This window comes from Mustela nigripes, chromosome 9, assembly GCF_022355385.1.
Source record: "Mustela nigripes isolate SB6536 chromosome 9, MUSNIG.SB6536, whole genome shotgun sequence".
NCBI lineage: Eukaryota > Metazoa > Chordata > Mammalia > Carnivora > Mustelidae > Mustela > Mustela nigripes.
Genome location: NC_081565.1, coordinates 6,559,785 through 6,580,901, shown reverse-complemented (window position 1 = coordinate 6,580,901; position 21,117 = coordinate 6,559,785). Strand labels below are relative to the sequence as shown.

At 59.8% G+C, this 21,117-nt stretch overlaps 2 protein-coding genes across 8 annotated transcripts in view; one reads left to right on the top strand and one right to left on the bottom strand.

Annotated features, from left to right (window-relative positions):
• NUP188 (nucleoporin 188) overlaps positions 1-5,326 on the top strand; it is a 50,466-nt gene extending 45,140 nt beyond the window's left edge. Inside the window, exons 35-44 of the mRNA XM_059410583.1 lie at positions 511-711; positions 908-1,000; positions 1,433-1,591; positions 1,791-1,928; positions 2,714-2,788; positions 2,868-3,101; positions 3,216-3,347; positions 3,623-3,696; positions 3,832-3,961; positions 4,097-5,326. Coding sequence (XP_059266566.1) covers positions 511-711; positions 908-1,000; positions 1,433-1,591; positions 1,791-1,928; positions 2,714-2,788; positions 2,868-3,101; positions 3,216-3,347; positions 3,623-3,696; positions 3,832-3,961; positions 4,097-4,273 — 1,413 coding nt within the window. The 3' untranslated portion in view covers positions 4,274-5,326. The remainder of the gene's footprint in view (positions 1-510; positions 712-907; positions 1,001-1,432; positions 1,592-1,790; positions 1,929-2,713; positions 2,789-2,867; positions 3,102-3,215; positions 3,348-3,622; positions 3,697-3,831; positions 3,962-4,096) is intronic.
• A 96-nt stretch (positions 5,327-5,422) lies between these two features.
• On the bottom strand, positions 5,423-20,897 carry SH3GLB2 (SH3 domain containing GRB2 like, endophilin B2). 7 transcript variants are annotated; one of them, XM_059410585.1, is made up of 14 exons: positions 20,717-20,896; positions 16,051-16,192; positions 15,097-15,225; positions 11,896-12,029; positions 11,545-11,637; positions 10,162-10,173; positions 9,435-9,497; positions 8,313-8,462; positions 7,885-7,908; positions 7,328-7,417; positions 6,881-6,981; positions 6,605-6,619; positions 6,254-6,494; positions 5,423-6,114 (listed from the first exon to the last, which is right to left on the bottom strand). In XM_059410585.1, the coding sequence occupies exons 1-14, from the start codon at positions 20,777-20,779 to the stop codon at positions 6,007-6,009; spliced, it is 1,365 nt and encodes a 454-aa protein (XP_059266568.1). In that variant the 5' UTR covers positions 20,780-20,896; the 3' UTR covers positions 5,423-6,006. The 7 variants fall into 7 exon arrangements, with proteins under 7 accessions (XP_059266568.1, XP_059266570.1, XP_059266569.1 ...); XM_059410587.1 differs by lacking the exon at positions 6,605-6,619 and having other exon boundaries at positions 20,717-20,897; XM_059410586.1 differs by lacking the exon at positions 10,162-10,173.
• Between the last annotated feature and the right edge of the window lie 220 nt (positions 20,898-21,117).

The following is a 21,117-nucleotide window of genomic DNA, read 5'->3' as shown; positions in this document are numbered from 1 at the left end:
CAAACTGAGCTCATTTGGTTACAATTAGTATTTTTTTAATGAAGTAGGATAACGCGTAAAGAAAGTTCAGCGTGCTTTGCAGGTTGGAAGGGAAGGAAAATACACCAGCATGTGTATATAGGGAGAGGTGTAGAAAGTATTTATTACTGGGTCGTTATGGTGAAAAATAAGCTTAAAGACCCACTCGTGTGAAAACTCCACTTGGGAGGGGCTGGGAGGGTGGAGGAAGACCACCTGGGCGGTGGGTGCAGTGGTGTGGCGAGAGGGGCAGAGGTGGGTGCAGCGAGCAGGTGAGAATCGGGAAGTTTGGTAATTGGACAGAAGAGTCGAGAACTGTCGCTGGCAGGTGGCTTATTAGCAAGGATGGAGTCATTGTGCCCTGAGAGGGTCAGGAGAGACCTCGGGTCGTTGGAGTCAGGCTCACTTGGGGTCGTGTGTGAGGGCCGCCTGTCCTCCTCCCCTGCGCTGCGTTTTTCACTCTCGCCCATCTCTGCCCCTGGGCGCTGGCAGGTGTGTGTCCTGGGCCTGCACCTGGCCAAGGAGCTGTGTGAGGTGGACGAGGATGGTGACTCGTGGCTCCAGGTGACCCGCAGGCTCCCCATCCTGCCCACCCTCTTGACCACTCTGGAGGTGAGCCTGCGCATGAAGCAGAACCTGCATTTCACCGAGGCCTCGCTGCACCTGCTCCTCACGCTGGCTCGCACTCAGCAGGTAGGACGCAAGCCCGCGGGCAGAGGGGAGCCTCTCGCTTGTGCTGCGCGGCTTCCAACCCTGCTTGTGATGGTCCCAGAAGCTCTGGTCTGCCCGAGAGTGCCAGCTGCCGCTGGGCAGGGTGGCTGCAGGGGACAGGTCCCAGGAGTGATGGGGCTGGGGAAGTCCCAGCTCATTCCTATCCTTTCCCTCTCAGGGAGCCACAGCAGTGGCTGGAGCTGGCATCACCCAGAGCATTTGTCTGCCCTTACTGAGCGTGTACCAGCTTAGCTCCAATGGGACGGTGCAGGTGAGTGCCGGGACCCGCCGGGGGCCGGGGCTGCCGGCGGACTGTGGCTACAGCAGAAAAGCCTCCCTGTCTTTGATCTCCTACTCACCCAGGAAACCGCTCTTCAGAGGCTCATGTGATGCCCGATGGTGTGGCCTCCTCCCCGTCCCCGCCCCAGTTCCTAGCATGAGAAGCTGGCATAGGTAGTTAGTGGCTGACCTGAGTCTAGAACCCAGGATTCTTAAATCTCCGCCGAGTGCTCTGGCCGTGTAACAATGGGCCTGGGACCCCTCAGGCCCTGCTGGCCACCAGGCCATGGCCGTGGCCGTTCCAGGTTTTTTCCCTCCAAGCAGCCTGGCTGCCTTCACTGCTGTGTTGTGAGGAGGCCATGCTGCACTCCTCAGCTGGATACATCGGTGTGTGTCCTGGTCTTGTCTGCTCTTTGTGTCTTAGACCCCGAGCACCTCTCGGAAGTCCGTGGATGCCCCCTCTTGGCCGGGGGTCTACCGCCTCTCCATGTCTTTGATGGAGCGGCTTCTCAAAACTCTGCGCTACAACTTCCTGACCGAGGCCCTGGACTTCGTGGGGGTTCACCAGGAGCGGACCTTACAGGTGAGGGGCTGCCGACATCATACGGGTGGGGGCTGAGGGTAATGGGGGGTCTGGGCCATTCTGGACCATCCAGAAACTTCTAAGCCAAGGTACCCATTGTGCCATCGCCTCTGCGTTTGTGGGCTCGGGAGCGGTCCTGAAGGGAAGAGCAGGTGGGTCAGGTCCCTGATTGAGCCCGTCCACCGGTCTTCCCTCCCAGTGCCTCAGCGCAGTGAGGACCGTGCAGAGTCTGGCCTGCTTGGAGGAGGCTGACCACACGGTGGGCTTCATTCTGCAGCTCTCCAACTTCATGAAGGAATGGCACTTCCACCTGCCTCAGCTGCTGCGGGATGTCCAGGTGGGGCCCTGGACAGGGTTCCTCGGGTCGGAGTCTGGGGACGTGTTTGTGTGTGGTTGGGGTAGGCCCTTCTGGCGCCCTTCTGGTGAACTGCGGGCCTGTTCCTGGAACGTGGGCCTTTTGCCCAGCGAATACAGGCTTTGCTTTCCTTATGTAGCTTTCTCTGAGGTGGACGCTTTCTGTCCGCAGTAAAGGACAGCCTTGTAGCTTAAGAACTTGGGCTCAGCTGGAGATGTTGGTTCATATCCCTTAGGGATGGGCCAGCAGGGTCGGAGGTAAGGGAGGTAGGGAAAGAATGGTCCCAGAGTCAGATAGAGATAGGTGTCTCATTTTTCTGACCTTGGTTAGGTCACTTCAGGGTCTCTGAGCCTTTTTCGTCTGTAAAATGGGAAAATGATCCCTATCGTCTTTCTTTTTTAAAAAGAGTTTAAGCAATATCCATACCCAACGTGGGGCTCGAACTTACAACCCCAAGGTCAAGAGCCACGTGTCCTACGGACAGGCACCCGGAGCCCCTCTCCATCTCCCTCCTTTACTTAGGACCCGTCGTATGTGCTAGGCCTTGAGCTAGGTCCCAGGGAAACCTCCCGGGCCCCTCTTGCCCTAGTTCGTAGGCAGGCGTCCTTAGCGGCGCTAACATCTGCAGCCCGAGAACATGGGAGGTGAGCCCTGTGGGAGCTCAGGGATGGAGGACTCGGGGCTCGGGGGGAGCTCTGGGGGTCCCGCTCGGTTGGGCTGCTGCTGAGCGCCCCCCAAGCCCCGCCTTGGCCCTGCATCCCCTGCAGGTGAGCCTGGGCTACCTGTGCCAGGCCTGCACGTCCCTCCTGCACAGCCGCAAGATGCTGCAGCACTGCTTACAGGTGAGCGGGGTAACCTGGCTGCCTGCGGGGCCGCGGCCCGGTGTCTCGGGACTCCACCTCGGTTTCTTGTCTCCCTCAGAACAAAAATGGGGATGGCATTCCCTCGGCTGTTGCCCCCCGAGTTCAGCGACTACCCGCTGCTGCTCCCACGCCCCCCTCCTGCTCCTCCTCCAAGCAGCCTGCGGCGGACACGGAGGCATCGGAACAGCGAGCCTTACACACAGTCCAGTACGGGCTCCTCAAGATCCTTAGCAGGACCCTGGCGGCCTTGCGCCACTTCACCCCAGACGTCTGCCAGATCCTGCTGGATCAGGTACCGGCCTGCCCAAGTGCCGGGCTGCCCCGAGTGCCCGCGGTGAGCTACTGAGGCTCCCCTATGCCCCGGGGCCCTCGTGGAGCTCCACATCACTCCTGTCTTGCTTTGCAGTCCCTGGACCTTGCTGAATACAACTTCCTCTTTGCCCTGAGCTTTACCACTCCCACCTTTGACTCTGAAGTGGCCCCCTCCTTCGGGACCCTTCTGGCTACGGTGAATGTGGCCCTCAACATGCTTGGAGAGGTAAGCTGGGGGCTGTCACACTCCGGCCCCTCAACATTCCCGTCTTCCTCCTGGTCTCCCGCCGCCTAACTGTGGCCTCGAGCATGTTCTCAGCCCTCCCGAGCCTGTTCCTCTTCCCGACTGAGTGTGCGAGAGCCGCCCCAGGAGGGCTATCGTGAGGCCCGAGTGAGGTAGCGGACAGCTGCTCCGTGCACGGCCTCGGGTAGGAGGCTCACAGGGAGTCCCACCTGTTACTGTTACCTTCTTATTTTTTTACCCCATTTCTCTTCCTCCAGCTGGACAAGAAAAAGGAGCCCCTCACCCAGGCTGTGGGGCTCAGCACCCAGGCGGAAGGGACCAGGACGCTGAAGTAAGAAAAGCCCTCCTTCTAGAATTCGAGCTGGGGTCAGGGCCCCCGTGGGTCAGCCTTCTTGTTGGCTCGGTGCTGTGCCTCCTGCCGGCCAGCTTGGCTCCCCGCACCAGAGCCACCCCGCCCTCTCCACAGGTCCTTGCTGATGTTCACCATGGAGAACTGCTTCTACCTGCTCATCTCCCAGGCCGTGCGCTACCTTAGGGACCCAGCTGTGCATCCCCGGGACAAACAGCGGATGAAGCAGGAGCTCAGCTCGGAGTTGGTACGGACAGCGGGCTCGGACGAGCAGGGGGCAGCTGATGGGGACGAGCCTGTGGGGTCCCACTCAGCCCCCCACCTCCCAAGGCCGGCCAAGGGCCCAGGGCTCCGGGCCTCACCTAGTACCTTTCTCTCGTAGAGCACGCTGCTCTCCAGCCTCTCCCGCTACTTCCGCCGGGGGGCGCCCAGCTCCCCTGCTGCAGGCGTTCTCCCCTCACCTCAGGGCAAGTCCACCTCTCTCTCCAAGGCCAGCCCGGAGAGCCAGGAGCCTCTGATCCAGCTAGTGCAGGCCTTTGTGCGGCACGTGCAAAGATAGGGCAGCGGCCTGCCCGCCCACCCCCCACCAGCCTGTGTGGCGCCCCGGGCAGCAGGGGTGCTGCCGGCCAGACCGACGGCCCGCGTGGGACTGAGAGCAGCACCTCTCTCCTGCCCGCAGCCCCGACTCCAGCCACCCACCCACTGGCATTATTTTTATAATAGATCAAGAGGTCCACAGCCAGGTGGGAGCCACGAGTCGGCTGCACTTGCGCCCTCAAGTCCAAAATGTCGCAGGGGTATGCTCCTTCCCTCCAGCATTCCCACTGCACTGCCCCCCGCCCAGCGGAGGCCGGGAGCCAGCGTCACGTGTGGCCGGGAGAGGCTGTGTGCCCGGGTCTGAAGATGTTTTCCATGCTCTGTTCTTGCAGTTTTTGGTAATACTGTGGTCTATTTATACAAATATTAAAAGACTGTTTATAGATAAATGGGTGGTGTCTTCAGGACCTGGGGGTGAGCATCGAGCTCTCGGCGCTAAGCACGTCCTTCTCGGCCAGGTGCCCAGGAGTGGAGCGGAGGTTTGGGGAAAGCAGAGTATTCGCTGCGCAGGTGGGCACGAGTTCTCCCCTCCCTGGCTCGCGCAGCTCTCGTCCCCTCGCCCCTACCACACTGCATTTGCCGGCCGAGCTTCTCATGGGTGTGGCCTCTCCTGAAGTCCCAGTCCGGTTTACAGCTCCGCGCCCGGGCCTCCCTCCCTGCCCCATCTTGGGAGCAGGACCTCCTCACCAGAGAGCAGGGCCTGGTGAGGGGCCTTCACCTGAAGTTTCTAGAACCAGACTGACCTGGGCTAGAGTCCCTGCGCGGCCACTTGCCCGTTATGGAAGCTCGAGGAGGTGACTCTGTTCTCTTCCCTCATCTGTGAGGACGGCCTGAGCACATGCAGACCGGCCACAGGTCGGCAGTTGAAACCCTCACACACGGTACTGTCCGCTCCGCTCGGCCCGCATCTAGGCAAGTTTCTCTTAGGCACAAAAGGTTTCCGCAGCCTCCTGTGCAGGAACAGGGCCGCCCCCCGAGCCACGCGCGCCCTGCGGGAGGAAGGGCGGCCCGGGAAGGAGGGAGCAGGAAGCCGCCCTTCGGAGGTTTCCCTTGCCCACCCTCAGGGCCAGCCCCGGGGGGCCCACAGCCCGACAGGAGCCGAGGCGACATGCACGTGAAGGACAGTTTATTATTTGTCACTGGCTAGAGAGCAAGCAGACAGGCAGAGTAAAAAGATCCGTTAAAAAGTGAGTGTGGAGAAGTGCAGGCTGAGCCACGGAACTCGGCGTGAGCGGTCCGCGCGGGAGGGCAGGGCAGCACCTGGGAGACGCCACTCCGCCCGGCGCCCCTCTGCCACCCGGGCCCCAGCCCTGCTGCACACCTGCCTGCCCCCCCCCCCATCTTGTTGCTTTTGGCAACCAAAAGGCAGGTGCTCTCTGGCCAAGGGCACACCCCAGGCTTCCCGCGGGGTCAGGGTGCCTAGGGCAGCACTGCGGCCAGTCCCTCCATCCTCCTTAGGCGGAGCCAGGAGGGCTGGGGAGCCGGGGTGCTCGGGGGATTGCAGGCGGGGTGGGGGGCTCCAGAAGCAGGGCTGGGGGAGGGGCCCCCCTCACAGCTGGACGACCGGGGGGCACGGACAGAATGGGGCCAGTCTCCCCACCCTGAGCAGCTGAGTCACCAGCAGACAAGTGGCAGGGCTGCCTCCTGTCCTCTCCCGCCCAGGCCAGGGTGGGCAGGGGCCTGGAGGGGGCCGGCTTAGCTGAGCAGTTCCAAGTAGGTGACCGGGACCTTGCCCTTCTTGTTGCCTCGCTCGCCGATGAGCCAGTCTGGGTCCATGCCGGGCAGGCTGTAGACGGTGATGAGCTGAAGAGGAGGGCAGAGGGGTGGTCACAGCCCAGCCGGGGCAGGACAGCATGGGGACAGGGCTGTCAGGGCCCCATGAGACCCGGGCATCTGCACCTCCAGAGGCGGGCGTCTGCCAACCCCGCGGCGCCAGACCCACCTCATCAGCCAGCAGGGCCAGCTCGCTGCTGTCGGCCGCCTCGTAGTCGTAGAGGACCCGGGCCTTCCGGGTCCCGCTGGCGGGGGGGGTCACCTCCTCTAGGCGGAGAGCGGCCTCTCCTGGAGGGGCCAGGCCAGCCACAGAGGGGCCCACGGGCATAGTGGCTGCAGCGGTGGTGGGCGAGGTGCTGCTGAGGGGCGGGGAGGCGGGCTCCGTGGTGCCCACAAAGGTGCCTGGGAATCTGGAGAGGGTGACATCTCAGCTGGGAGCTGTGTCCCCGTGGGAGTCCCATGTGTTCCGCTAAACACCTGGGCCCACTGCCACAGAGGCAAGGGGACCCCAGCTACTTACATGGCTCCCTGGGAGCTGGCAGCATGAAGAAAAAAGCAAGGCGAGGGGAATCGTGAGCCGTACCTCCCTGTCCCTGCCATCCTCCTGCCCAGGCCAGCCACCTCCCTGTCACCCACACAGGCCTGTGATGCCCCGACAGAGGGCTTGGTCAGGGGCCCTCTAACCTGCCCTGCGAGTCTGGGGGCTTGCTGAGCCTGGGGAGAAGGTCTTTGCCCCAGGGGGAGAAGGGGATGGGCTGCTTGTGGGGCCTGGGAGCCGGGGGACCCCAGCGGGCACCTGCCCAGCTGCTTCTGTAAGTCCAGCATGTGGCGGTAGCACTGTGCGTAGTAAGTTGTCTGGGACTCCACAAACTCATGGAGGCAGCGAAGATGATTCACCTGTGGAGGGGGGCGATGCGGGGAGAGCGGTGCTGGCTTGGGAGGCGGCCTGGCCGACCAGACGCTCCCTGTCTCCTGCCTGACCGCAGACCCCGGCCTTTAGCACTCCGCCCTTGGCCCCAAGCCACCGGCTCCCTGCAGGGCAGGGAGGGCTGCGCAGCCTTTGGCACTTGGACCAAAGCTGAAGTTCCACCCTGAGGACCCTGGGCTCAAGCACTGCCCCTCGCCACCTGCTTCTGAGATCCAAGTTCATGGTCTGCCCCCTTGTGGAGGAGTTCAGTGGGGGGCCCGGGGCGGGGCCAGGAAGATGGTGGACGACAGAGGGGCAGCACAGGGCGGGACTCACGTGAGTGCTGCTGATCCCCTCCAGCAGGAGTCGGGTCACTTCCGCCTGCCGGTCAAACTCCGTCTGGGCCACTCGGAGCTCCTGCTCGGCCTGGGAAAGGCAGAGTGGGGCGGCGGCTGACAGCAACAGTGGCCCCACCTTCCCTCCCATCTGTGGTCCACCCTGGAGCAGCCACCTCTCCTACTCTGGGTGCAGAGGACACATCCCCCTGGGGACGCGGATAGAGATCTTGGTGGCAGGAGTGCACTTCTCACCCCTGACTTCAGGCCTGGAGCCCTGCCCCCTTGCTGGGACCCCTCTGGACCCAGTCCATTGCAAGCAGCCAAAGACGGACCGACCCATGGGTGCCCTGACACAACCTTGCTGTGACACTGTCCCTAGCCATCTGACAGCGCCATTCCCCTGTGTGCTCAGAGGAATTGTGGGGGCAGTGTGCCCAGAGAGAACAAGTAATACCCCCGACAGCGGCAGAGCCCAGAACCAGAAACCAATCTGACCCCTACCCTACCCCACCCGCGGCCCCCCACCCGCGGCCAGCCTCCCGAGTCCAGACTCACCTTGTCCACCTCATCATTCCAGAGCTTCGGAGACCACGACAGGACCGGGCAGCAGGGGAGGGAGGGGGCACCGGTCAGTGGGGGAGTGGGGTGAGGACGGCTGAACCCCAGAGCCCGCGCCCTGCCCCAGCTCCCCAAGGCTCCCCCGCGCCCCCCATACCCTTCCTCACTCCCCCGAACCCAACCAGGAGCTGAGGCTGGGGCGCGGCCTGGTGTGAGCAGCGTCGCTATCCACCACATCCAGCCCAACATGCCGCATGCAGGGGAGGTAGGGGACAGCCAGCTGGGAAGTCCTGCTTGGGTTTCTCCTACAGCGGAAGCCCCCGGGCCCTGATGGGAGACCCAGTGTCCCCCATCCCACCCTGACAATTAGCTAAGGCTGGTGGGCTGGGACGCAGGGCCGTGTGACCCTAGGCCAGTCACTGAACCTTTCTGTCCTTCGGCAGAGAAAGGCAGCCTCGTGCCCGAGTCACACTGGGGTTCAATGGCAAAAGAAAAAAACAGGGCGGTCTCCACCCTCCGGGATATTCCTCCTTCCACTCGGCCCAAGAAGGGGGGCAGGAAGTGTCATCCAGAGTCTAAAGAAGAAAGACCCCCCTCCCCCCGCCACGACTTAGGAGACCCATTTCTCCTGCCCAGCGCGGGAAGTCTGTCCTAAGATGGCGACCTGAGGGACTGAAAGCGGAGCGGGGCCAGCCCTGTGTCCCGAGATGTCCCACCACGGTGCCATTTAGAAAACCAAAACGTGGGGAGTGACCTCTGCGCGCATGGCCGGAGGACACGCAGAGAGAGGGGCTGCTGGAGTGCTCCGGCGTTGCCGCCCTGAGGGACGATGGCCCGACCGCCGCCTGAGGGCACAGACACACACGGCAACATGCTATGACGGGGCGGAGAGAGCCTGACAGCCCGAGCAAGTGCGTGCCACCCCCCGGTTGGAAACGGAAGGTCAGAGAAGAAGGCAGAGAAGGCACAGCCGTGGTGGGGGCGGGTACGATGGGGCAGGTGTGACTGGCCCGTGTCCCACACTGAACGGTGAATACCCAGGAACAACACAGGAGAAAAGAACCCACGGCACTCGGAGTCTTCAGCCTCCATGGCTGCCCTGGGCCCCCGGACACGCCTGCCCCCAGCCCACCGGTCCCCACCCTCCCTGCTCGGGCTCGGGGCCCCTCCTCGCTGCCAGGATGCTGGGCAGGTGTGCCAGAGAGGTGGCTGGATGAAGAGTGCCCCCCTCGTCACAGCTGTGGGGTCCTCAAGCCCGACGTAGACTGGGGGGCAGTGCCCTTGATGGGGGATGGAGGGCAGACCTTTGGGTCCCAGAAGATGGGCCTGCGCTGTCCCCACGCTGTCTGGGGCGGCTGACCTGGCCCCAAGCTCCAGCGTGGCACAGAGAGGAGGGAGGCCCGTGATCAGGCGCAGGGCACAGGCAGGCGGCCAGGAGCAGGGCTGGTGCCTTCCTGGCTCGGGGGATGCGCCCTGTGTTCCTGGTGCCACGCAGTCCCCTGGTGCCAGGGCAGAGAGAGGCCGGGCGGCTGGGGTGGGGCGCTTACCGCGGAGGCGCTGGCCGAGAGAATGTAATTACGCGGTCTAGTCTCCTGAAAGTCAGGCACCGTCTGGCGGGAACAGAGGTCACGGAGGGGAGGGGGGTCATCCCGGGCCAGGCGCTGCCCCAGCATCTCCCACGGGGTGGGGTTGTCGGGGGAGGCCAGGAGCCCCGGCCCAAGGGACAGGAGGCTGTAGACACATACCACATGGACCCTTTTCCCCACTCCAACCTCCTGGACACAAGGTGGGCTTGGGGACATGGAGAGTCAGACAAAGACCAGGTGGGTGGTCACGCTGGGAGCCCAGGAAAGCAGATGCCAGGGAGCCTTCAGGTGAGTCGCAGACTGGGCCTAGCCCCCCTCCTCCCCGGACCCGAGCCTGGCTCAGATATTCCGGTTAGAGCCACAGCTCTCCAGACCAATCACCCCCAACCCTGGCTTTCTCCATCCCAGAATCTCCACACAGGACCAGGCCCCTCCCCCACAACAAGGTGGATGGATGGACGCATGGATGGACAGGGTGACAGGCTTTCCACGTTTGCAAAAAGCTGACTCACAGGCTCCAGTGCCTGGCGTCTCCCTAAACCAGAGGCTATGCACGGCAGAGGCTCTGGTGGGGAGACCAGCTGCTTGCAAAACGCCCAGGACGTCCCCTGGGCCGGCCAGGCCCCTGGGCCCGAGGCTGGGCCGGGCAAACCAGAAGCAGCACAGCACGCAGGAAAGGTATACTCACATCTCCCTCACACTGAGCCAAGTTACCCAAAGCAGAACGGAAAGGAACAAAAACAAAGAGGTTAGTGAGTCCACAGCGCAGGCGGGAGCAGGCCCCCCGAGGTGGGTGGCAGGCAGGTGGGCAGACGACCCTGCCGTCCGGAAGGAGTCCTGCTCTGCCCGTGTGCCTGGGTCTACGCGGGAGGGCAGGGGTGACCCGCCGGGCTGCGGTCCTCTGGGGCGCTTGCTGCGCCTGGGTTGCCCTGGGCCTCTCTGCAGAGGGCGCGGGGCCTAATTCAAGGGCTTGAGGCTGTCTGGGCCAGACAACTTGGAGAGGAGGTCGTGCCGCTCTGGTGACTAAGGAAAGGCTCCCCTGGCCTGCCTGGTAGAGGAGAAGCCGGTTCTGGCCGAGGTACTCCAAGGAGACTATCCTGTCCAGCTGACTTCAAGAGGTCAGCCCTGTAGCCATGGGTCATCTCACCCAACCACAACAAGACTCCAGTGGCTGAGCCCCTGCCTCCGATCTGGACCCCACACACCCGGGTGTGCTGAGACCCTGCCCTTGACTCTCACCAGAGGTGGCACAGGCCAAGACTCCATGGTCCCCAGTGGCCACACTGTGGGAGAGGGACGCAAGGAGCATTTGGGTCAGCTGCGAGTCTGGGAAGACACAGGTGACGGTACCCCCGGCCTGCCCTCGACCTGGTTCCTGGGTGTGAGGTGGCCTCTAGGCCCCCACACTGCCAAGCAGCCTGACATGCCTAGAGCGTGCTCCCCCTCAGGCCTGCTCTCCCCACCCTGGCCTAAGCCCTGGGCAAACTGTGCCACACTCCATCGGCTGGCCTGGCCAGGCCGAGCGGGCCTCAGTGAGCTGAGAGTAGAGGGAAGTCCTGACCCAGGGCCACGGGATTACCTGAAAGGGCCCTCGGTCACGTCCCTAAGCAGGTGCACGGTCCAGCTCCAGGGTTCCCACCATCAGGGCACCCTGGGACCAGCACTGGAGCAGCGGGTGGGGTAGTTAGTAAGGGGGAGCCATGCCCGGGCAGAGCCGGGGGACAGAGCCGAGCATTCAGGAAGGACAGGGCAGGGCCATGCGAAAAACTCCAGTTGGTTGTCTGTCTGGGGAGGCTGTGGCGTGCCCTGAGCCTGGGTCGGGGCACTGCTGGTCAGGCCACTCCATAAATGTCTGCCCTGGGACCCAGAGCTCTGGGTGGCCAGGGTTCCCGCGGGGGAGGGGCAGAGAGGCATGACCTGAAGCGGTCAGCCAGGACCAGCATCCCCCAGCCAAGCCTCTCCAGGCAGGGAAAGGGAAGAAAGGTCATGCCAAACGTCAGGTCCCTTCACCCTCCCTTGGCTCCGAACAGAGCTGGGGGTGGTGGGGCGGGACACCAGCAGGGACACCTACCGTGGCTTTGGCCTCTGCAGCCTTGGCCTTCTTCAGCCGCGCTTTGCAGGCATCCAAGTCCAGACGCCGGTTTTGCAGGAGACGCCTCTCCTTCTGCAGGGAGGGGGAGCAGGGCAGAGTGAGAGCCTAGGCTGCGGCAGGACTGGCCCACCGGGCCGTCAGGGCCATACAGGGAAACCGAGGCCCCGACAGGGAGAGGTCACCCACTGTGTCATTCGGTCCACAAGAGCCACATCTGGGGAGCCCTGGGAGTGGAGTGCCGGGCTCCCGGGATGGGAGGAGAGCCTGTCTCGGCGGCCCCGTGGAGGAGGACAGCAGTGACCAGGAAGCGGGGGCCCCCAGTCCTCTCACCGAAATGGTCTTCCAGTCCCCTTCCAGGAAGTTGCGCAGAGGCGTGAGGAAGTTGATGGAGGCCGTGTGGATGAAATCCCTCTCGGCGGCTCCCAGGCGCTTTTCAGCTTCTGCCACCTTGATGAGTGTCTTCCCTGGTTAAATGGAGTTTAAGGGTGAGGAAGAGGCTCGGGCTCGGGCTGCTCGGACCCTAAGGGAGCGCCCAGGGAGAGGCAGGCCGCGGAGGCGTGAGCACTGCGGGCTCAGTGCGGATCGGCTGGCCTGGAAGCCTGTGGGGCGACCTGCGTGTCTGTCGACAGGAGACTGACATAAATAGCGGGACGTCCCAAACGCGGACTAGGACACAGTGTGACAAAGATGAGGGGGGCGGTGGGGGGAGAGACTTCCAGAACACAGAAGGCACCTCAACAAATCTTGTTCCCAAAAAGCAACAGTAAAAATGGGTATCGCTGTCAAAAGCAAATGTTTCCGGACTCTGGAAATTGACCAAATGCAAAGAAACTGAGAATATTTACTCAAGAACTACTGGACCTTGGTAGGAACAAGATGGGAACCCGTGGCTTCCCAGCCTGGGGCGGGGCGGGCGGCGGGGTGGGGCTGGGGGGGTCGAGGGCGGCTCCCATGGTCATGGTCAGCTCTTCGGCTCTGCCTCTGCGGTTGTTGTAGCTCTGCCTGGGCGGGGCAAGTCCGCAGGTGGGCAGCGGATAGGGGTGGGGGATGGGCCGCAGGGGAAGGTAGTGGTATTGGGGCTGACTTGATTTGGGTGGGAGCACAGAATAATCCAGGGGACCCTGCTGGAAACAGCAGTGATCTCAACGGCAAATAATTGAGGAAGACCAACGTCACAGCTGACTTGAATAAAGAATACTGGTTGGAAGAGCTCTGCCACAAATTTAACAGATCTGGAAACAACTACATCAATAATTATGTTAAATACAAATGGATTAAACATTCCAATCAAAGAGTGAAGATAGAGTGGATTTTTAAGAAAAAATCCAAATACAGGGGCGCCTGGGTGGCTCAGTCGGTTAAGCGTCTGCCTTCGGCTCAGTTCATGATCCCAGGGTCCTGGGACCCAGCCCTGCATCGGGCTCCCTGCTCGGCAAGAAGCCTGCTTTTCCCCCTCCCTCTCCCTGGCTTGTGTTCCCTCTCTTGGTCAAATAAATAAGTAAAATCTTAAAAAAAAATCCAAATATGTACTGTCTACAAAAGACTTTGGATTTAAAGACATAAATAGGTTGAAAATAGAACAGAGAAAGGTATACCATGTGAACTGTCCTCCTAAGAGAACAGGAGTGCGTGAACTGCTGTCGGATAAAATGGACTTTACTGTGAACGTGACCAGAGACAACAGCATTTTACAATGATATAAGTCAATTCATCAAGAAGATATAACAAGAGTAAATACACAGACCTCACAACAGAGCTCCGAAAACATATGAAGTAAACACTGATGATCTGAAGCCAGAAACAGAAATAGTGGGAGACTTCAGTACTTCTCAGTAATGCAAAGGACCAGACAAAATCCGCAAGCCCACAGAGACTAGAACAACCCTGTCACCCAATTTGGCCTGTTGTCTCTACCCCACTCCACAGCAACACAGCATATGATCTCCAGTGAACAACACTCTCCAGGACAGACCATATACTAGGCTATAAGCAAATCTTCATAAACGTAAAAGGTTAAAATCATACAGAAAATGCTCTCTGATCACAGCAAAATCAATTAGAAATCAACAATAGAAGGAAACTTGGAAAATCCAAATATACGGAAATTAACCACCATCCTGCTGGTGGAAATACAAAATCCCACAGCCACTTCGGGAGACAGTTTGGTAATTTCCTAAAAAGCTAAACTTAAGTTTACTGTGTGACCTAGCAAGTCCATTCCTAGGTGCATATCCAGGAGAAGGGAAAACACATGCCCTCACAAAGTTCTTTGTGCAAACGCTCGGAAGGACACAACCCAAATGTCTAGCCATACAACGGGACACTTACTATCCCGCAATAACAAGGAATGAAATCCTAAAACACATTATGGCACAAATAAACGTCAGAGATGCTATGCTCAAAGGAGCCGGATGCAAAACACAGCACACCGTGGGGGGCCTGGGCTGCTCAGTCATTCAGGCAATCAACTCTTGCTTTCGGCTTGGGTCATGATCTGGGGTCACAGGATTGAGCCCCACATCCGGCTCCATGCAGAGCCTGCGTGGGACACACTCCCCCTCCCTCTCCCTCTGCTCCTCATGAATGCATATGTGATCTCTCTCGCTCTCAAATAAATAAAATCTTAAAAACCACCCAACACAATATGTGATTCCATTTATATGAGAGGTTCAGAAAAAGCACATTTATAGGCACACGAATGTGCATGAATAGTTAGCAGCAGGGGGACTGGACTGGGGACTGACTCTAAGCAGACATGGCCTTTTGTGCAGGGGACAGAAATGTTCTTTAAATAGGCTTGGGGGGGATGTTTGCACAACTCTGTAAATTTACGAAAAAGCACTGAATTATATACTTAAAACAGGTGCATTTTATGGTATGTAAATTTTATCTCTGTAAAACATTAAAAATTAAAAAAAAAAAAAAAAAAGTATGTGCCACTGGGAGAAGGTAGCTAACACAATACCCAGATGAAAAATCAGGTCACAGAAGGGTACGCACAGTACGATCCCATTAAGAAAGGCACAGAAACCGGAACTGGGTAAGAGAGACTTCCGTTTCTCACTCTGTTTTCATCTGCACTGACTGAGGTGTTTGCAAGGCAAATGAATTTTTTTTACTTGTTTATTTGTTTATTTATTTATTTATTGAAGATTTTATTTATTTATTTGACAGAGATCACAGGTAGGCAGAGAGGCAGGCAAAGAGAGAGAGAGAGGAAGGGAAGCAGGCTCCCTACTGAGCAGAAAGCCCGATGCGGGGCTGGATCCCAGGACCCTGGGATCATGACCTGAGCTGAAGGCAGAGGCTTTAACCCACTGAGCCACCCAGGTGCCCCTCACTTGTTTATTTTCATTTATTTCAATTTTTTTTTCATTTTCTGCACTTTCATTCATCCATTTCATGAATGTTGACAAGGAGATATTTGTGTACTTCACAAACACAAAGCAAGAAAGGAAGGAAGAGAGAGATGGAGGAAAATTCGAGAGCAAGAGACTGTGACCCCGGACCCTGGCTGGGGGCTTGGCTCACCATAGGGAGTCGTGGGCCCCAGCTCACTGGCCGCCTCCGCCATGTACTGAGCCAGCAGCTCCCCGTTGGTGACCCGCGAGGGCACCTTCCTGTCCAGCTTCTCATACAGGAACTCCTCCACGCGGGCACCTGCAGGGAGACAGCAGCCAAAGCCACGGGGCTCTTCAGTACAACCCAAGGATGGCAGCCATGGGGACAGAAACAGACCCAGACCAGGGCCCCCCATGGGGGTGCCTGGCCTGGTAACAGGCAGATTACTCTCTCTTTGGAGCCTATTTCAACCTAGTGAAACCAGCACTCAACCCCAGAGGACCCCTCACTCCAGAGAGGAGGAAGCCACAGCTCGGAGACATGAAATGCCTACCCAGGTCACACGGCTGGGGGTGACGGGCCCAAAGTAAAGGCCCACTCACTTCTCCCTCCATCTGATATGGATTTACAGAACCTAGTACACACATGGACAGTCGTCCGGCGCTGGCTCCAGAAAGCTCCAGGGACACCCACTTATACAGGAGACTTGGAGGCAGATAGCTTCACGACCCCAAGACAGCCTGCCCCGCCCCCCAGGTTCTCCTGCCCGAGGCTTCTGCGTGCTCCCTGCTCACGCTCGCTGCAGTGTGACTCAGGGCAAGCCCTTCTCCATCTCTAGGCCCCGCCAGCCTCTCAACAGATTGAGCTCATGCTTTCCCTGCCTCTTCCCAAGCGTGTTTTAGTCTCAAGCATTTCTCCAACTCCTTGGTGCAAAACTCTTAAACCTCCTGCTGCCCCAGAGAGCGCATCCTGGAGCCCATCACTCTCTGCTGGGCTCTTTAACTGCTCGCCTCGTCCTAAGCAGGCCTCAGAAGCCTCAGTAACCTGATCCAAATCCCGTGTGCCACCCAGTCGCACCTGCGGCCCAGGCCTCCTGCCAGTGGCCTCTAGCCCCTCGCCCAGGACCGCCCGGTGCCCACTCACTGGGGTTGGGTTGCAGCAGCACCTCCGTCTGCCGTAGGATTTTCTCCGTCCAGTTCTTGGTGCTGTCTGCCCGGGCAAGAAGGTTTTCAAAGTGTGCATCCAGCTCAGTCCTCTCAGCCTGGCCGAATTTCTCCTCTGTGAACTGTGGGGTGGGTAGCGTTGAGGGATGGGGAGGGCTTGGCAGCGGGGAAGCAAAGACTGTCCCTGCCCCACGCTTCTATACCTCCTCCCCACTCACCCAACTAGAACCAAGCCCAAGGTCAAGAAACTGGCTTTGCCCCTAACCTGCTCTGTGACCCTGACCAAGTTATAACCCTGCTCTGTGCTTCAATTTGCCTCTCTGTAAAATTACGCTGGACCAAAGGTTGGGGATCACGGCTTCTTTTGGAAACCCAGAAAGCTAGAGACCCCCCAAAAAATGCACATGTGTACAAAAATCTACCTTATTACTTAGGGGGATAAGGAGTCATTGGGGGCCTAGTTCTAAGGGTCCTCCTAGCTTGACTTTTATTCCCTGAGCACCTGGTAACATAGGTGCGGAGCACAGAGCAAAGTCTGGGGTGATTACAGGCTCCTTGGGGGACTGGGAGCCAGTGGGGAGGGGGTGCCAGGGGAGTGATTGGGAAGAACCCAGCTCTCAGAGTCAGAGGGACCTGATTTGAGTCTCAGGTCTGCACTGATGAGCGGTGGGACCTTGGGCAAGTGGCTTTGCCTCCCTGGCGTCAGTTTCCTGAGCTGAAAAATGAGAATAATAAAAAATACCAGCTCCCTCATAGCTGAAATAGGATGAAATGAGAAAGATGTGGGTAAGGGGCGCCTGAGGGGGCTCAGGGTCATGAGTTTGAGCCCCAGGTGGAGTGTGGAGTCTACTTAAAATAAAATAATAAAATAATTAAAAAAAGAAAGGTCTGGGTAAGACATGAAGGCCCGAGTCTGGCAGGGAGTCGGTGCCACTGCTGCAAAGAGCTGATGGCGAGGCAGCGGGAAGGAAAGGGAGTGTGTGGGCATGGGAAAGCCACATGGCTGGCCTCTGGTCGCCTGGTGCAGTGGACAGGGAACACCACTAGCCCCTCAGAGCCAACTGCTGGGCACGCACAAGGCTTAGAAAGCTTGGCAGCCCCGCCCCAAGGCCAGGCAAGAACCGGGATGTCCCAGCAGTCAGAGCCGGCAGAGGTTGTGCAGGCCACGCGAGAACAACCTGATACTGGCCCAAGTCCTGGCCCCTCTGATCCAGAAGGCTCTGGTAGAAAGAGCCTGTTCAAGGTCGTAGTCAAATAGCAAAAGGGCATAGACCTGCAGGAGAAAGATCAGTACTAACGCAGCAGCACTGCTGACTGCGGGGTGCTCCAACCCTGGGCTATAAGCATTTGACACCAGTGACCCATTGACGTCTCCGAGAGCCTCTAGGACAGTTGAGTCAAGTTTCCCATGTCACAGATGATGCCACTGAGGCTAAGCAAGGGGCAGACTGTGCTCAAGTCAGGGTCACTCTGGGCTGGGAGTCTGGAGGCCCTTCCCAGATGGCTTGGCGTCGATCAATCATCCAGAGGCCAACAACAGCTCCAGCCCAGATGCAGGGAGGGGGCGGCAGCCACGGAGAGTCACTGGGCAGCGTCACTGGGCAGCCATCCATTATGCAACAGGGCTTGGGTTTCTCGCTGTAGGCCTGACCCGGGTGGGCCAGGCTGACAGCCTGTGGCTCCCGACCTGGGAAGCAGCTGCTCCCCGCTTCCTCCCGCCTCTCCCTACTCCTGGGCCGTCTCACATTCCCTAGACTGGGGCCTCCCAGAGCCAGGCCCCCGAGCAGGCCTCACCTCTCCCAGCCCCTTAGGGGTAGCCTTAGCTCCATTTTCCAGATAAGGAAATCAAGGCTTAGAGAGGCAAAGCCACCTCTCTGGTCTTCGCCAGGGGCTCCCCTGCCCTGGCAAAGGGTGATAACAGGACCTATCTCACAGAAGATTTGGAAACACACAGCACTGCCCTAACAAGCCTTAGCTGCTCTCATCATGACCACGGACAGAAGGGCTTCTTCATGTTCCTCCTCAGAGCTACCTAGGAACCCCCGTACCCCAGCAGGACCAGGCACCCTACTTTAGGTGGTTATGTCACCCGAATGTGCAAGGTTAACGGAGCCTCGGGGCAGCCATCCCTCACACCCCAGGTCCACCCAAGTTCAGTATCCTACGGGGCTTTCCGGACCTCCATCCCTTGTCCAGTGCTGCCTGCCCGGCTCAGACGATGACAGAGCTACTGCCTCCTCACGGCCTTTACTACTACTAGTTCTGCCACTACTCTTACTATTACGGCAGTTACTACTAACAGCCTTGGTACTATGGCTTCCACGGCCCACTCGCACCTACGCTGGCATCATACTCAATATGCCCTAGGTTTTCCTGCCTCGGTGCCCTTAGCTGGGCATTTCCCAGCCCCTGGACCAACTTCACAAACTCACCCTCACTTTCAAGGCACCGTTCCGGGACCTGGAATCCCAGAATCACCCATGCAAAAGGGATCCCCATCACCAGGCTCCCTACTGGATGGCGATGGGGCAAGGCTCTAAAAGGTGTCCCTGGTATGCAGAGGGGCTGACGGCTTACCCAGTATGTCCTGGGGCCTGGCATGGTGGCCCCTAGGCAGAGAAGCTGCCCACACACTGAGAATGAAGAACTCCCTCCCATCCCTACTGACGCCTATCTCCAGGCAGCCTGGCCTCAGCAGGTCCCAAGGGTCCTACGCAGGTGATATTTCAAGACTTCTCTCCTCTGGCCTGTCACCCTGCCCCATCACTACCAAGAGGAAGGGACCCATGCTTCAGGGGCTGATGTCTGCAGAGTCCGAGGCTGCTCCCTGCACAATGGCAGCAGCAGGGGGTGGGCGTGCAGAGCCAGAGAAAGCCTCTATTTATAAAGCTCCCAGCTCCCTCCTCCACCCCAGAGTCTGGAGCCTGGGCACTGGCTCCCACTCCAGTACGGGTGACCCACTGGGCCTGCCCCGACCAAGAGAAGGGAGGCCACAGAGCTCAAGCTTCCCCACACCGCAGGCTCTGCAGGCCCTGGCTAGGTCAGGTGCCAGCACCCCACAATAGCAGGAAACTGGCAGATCAGGTTCTCCCAGATGTGGGAGATAGAGCGGTTGCCATACCGACACTGGGATGGTTCCCATCTTACAGATGAACTGAGGACAGCCAAGGGGCTCCAGGGTCCTAGGAAACCCACTAGGGCTGGGATCACCCTGCGGGGCTTGAAATACCAGGCAGCAAGTACTCACTGGGGCACTAATCCTCAACGGGACACGGGACATGGTGCTTTCTAGTAAACATGAGCACATGGGTTTCCCAGAGACTGTCTGGGGCTGGGCTTCTCCAGACAACAGCAAGGACAAACAATAGGACTGGCTCCCAGAGCACTGCGACAGGCCAAGCCCCAAGTCTGCAGCCACCTCTGGAGGCAGACCGGGTGTCACACCCGATTGACAGGAGGGGGAAAAGTGAAAAGTGACTTGCCCAAGGTCACATGCCATACTAACTACGTTAACACTACTAGTATTCGTGCCTTTATTTTTTTTAAGATTTTTTTTTTTAATTTGAGAGAGAGAGAGAGAGAAAAAGCATGAGTGCGGGGGGGGGGGCAGAAGGAGGGGGGGAGGCAGCCTCCCTGCTAAGCAGGGACTCCAACATGGGGCCCGATCCCAGCACCCTGGGATCACGGCCTGAGCCGAAGGCAGATGCTTTACTGACTGAGCCACCCAGACGCCCCACAGCTTTATCTTTATGGAGCATGTACACGCAGAGTACCCAGCTCTCCTCACAAGCTTCCTGGGAGGGAGGGATTGCTAATCCCATTTTTCAGATTGAACAACTGAGGCCAAGAGATGAAGCCCCTTCCTCAAGGTCACAACAGGGAGCATCCACGCCCATAGCTGCCTCCAGGTCTTCACCGTTACATTAAGATGCCTCAGTTTCTCTCCTGGCCCCAGAATGTGGATAGGACTTGTTCCGATTCTGGCACCATCAGCGGACAGCTGTCCAAGGAGGGCACCCAGCCAGACCTCAGCCCTTTCCCCATCCTCCAGGCTTGGAGAAATAAGAGGAAACAGGCCTCCCGTGGAGCAGAAAGGAAATAATCCCAGCCCTCCTGGCTTCCGGACTGACTATCCAAGCGTGTACAGGGGACCTGACGGAATCAGTACCACCAGCCCATTGCACGGGTGCAGAGACTGAGGCTCAGAGAAGGGGTCGTGGCAGGTGCATGGTCCTTGGGCCTGGGGCTCAGGCCTCCGGACGACTGCCAGAGTCACTGCTGGGCAAGGGCGGGGAGGCAGGGGCCTCCCAGTGCTCTCTCCCTCCTGGGGCGGGAGCTACGGCAGCGGGGTAACCCAGCCTGCAGAAACCGTGGGCCCCGATACTTCCCCCCAGGTAACGGGGCCGCGGCCCGGCTCAGTCCCGGGGCCCGGGTTATGCTGAGTGTGCGGCCAGAGTGGCCGGCCGCCCCGGGCTCTTTCTTCTGGGCAGCGCCGCAGTAGGGGATGTGAGGGCCAGGGTGTCCCGCAGCCGGGAGGGCGCGGCAGCCTCCAGGGGCTTCTCCTGCGCCACCCCCAGGCTCTCCCGCAGGGGTGCTCCCGGCCCGCCCCACATCCGGGCCGCGAGGCCCAGGGCGCACGGCCTCACCTGCACCGCCCGGGTGAAGAAGATGCCCGCGTCCGACGCCAGCTTCTTCATGTTGAAGTCCATGGCGCGACGCACGGCCGGCAGCGCTCAGCCCGAGCGCAGCCTGGCAGCCCCCGGCCCGCCGCCGCCGGCCCGTACCCCGCCCACCTGCTGCCGGTGCGCCCTCCCTCCGCGCGCCCTGCCTCTGCGTGCCCGCTCGCCAGCCCGCAGCCGCCGCCGCCGCCGAGCTCACCCGAGCGCGCAGGGCGGGGCGCGGGCATCGGGGGAGGAGCCAGCCAGAGCGTGCAGGGCGGGGCACGTGGGAGGAGCTAGCCAAAGCGGGCGGGGCGGGGCGGGGCGGGGCGGGGCGGCCGGGGAGGAGTCTTAGGGACCCCGGGGGACCAGAGGTTGCAGGGTCTTGC

What these genes read in the sequence shown, in the direction of transcription:
- SH3GLB2 (XM_059410585.1), bottom strand. Translation starts at nt 20,779, where the DNA reads ATGGACTTCAACATGAAGAAGCTGGCGTCGGACGCGGGCATCTTCTTC. An exon ending in GCTGCTGCAACCCAACCCCA is followed by an intron (nt 15,226 to 16,050) that starts GTGAGTGGGCAC and finishes GTCTCCCTGCAG; the next exon opens with GTGCCCGCGTGGAGGAGTTC. An exon ending in GGGGCCCACGACTCCCTATG is followed by an intron (nt 12,030 to 15,096) that starts GTGAGCCAAGCC and finishes CCATTTAACCAG; the next exon opens with GGAAGACACTCATCAAGGTG.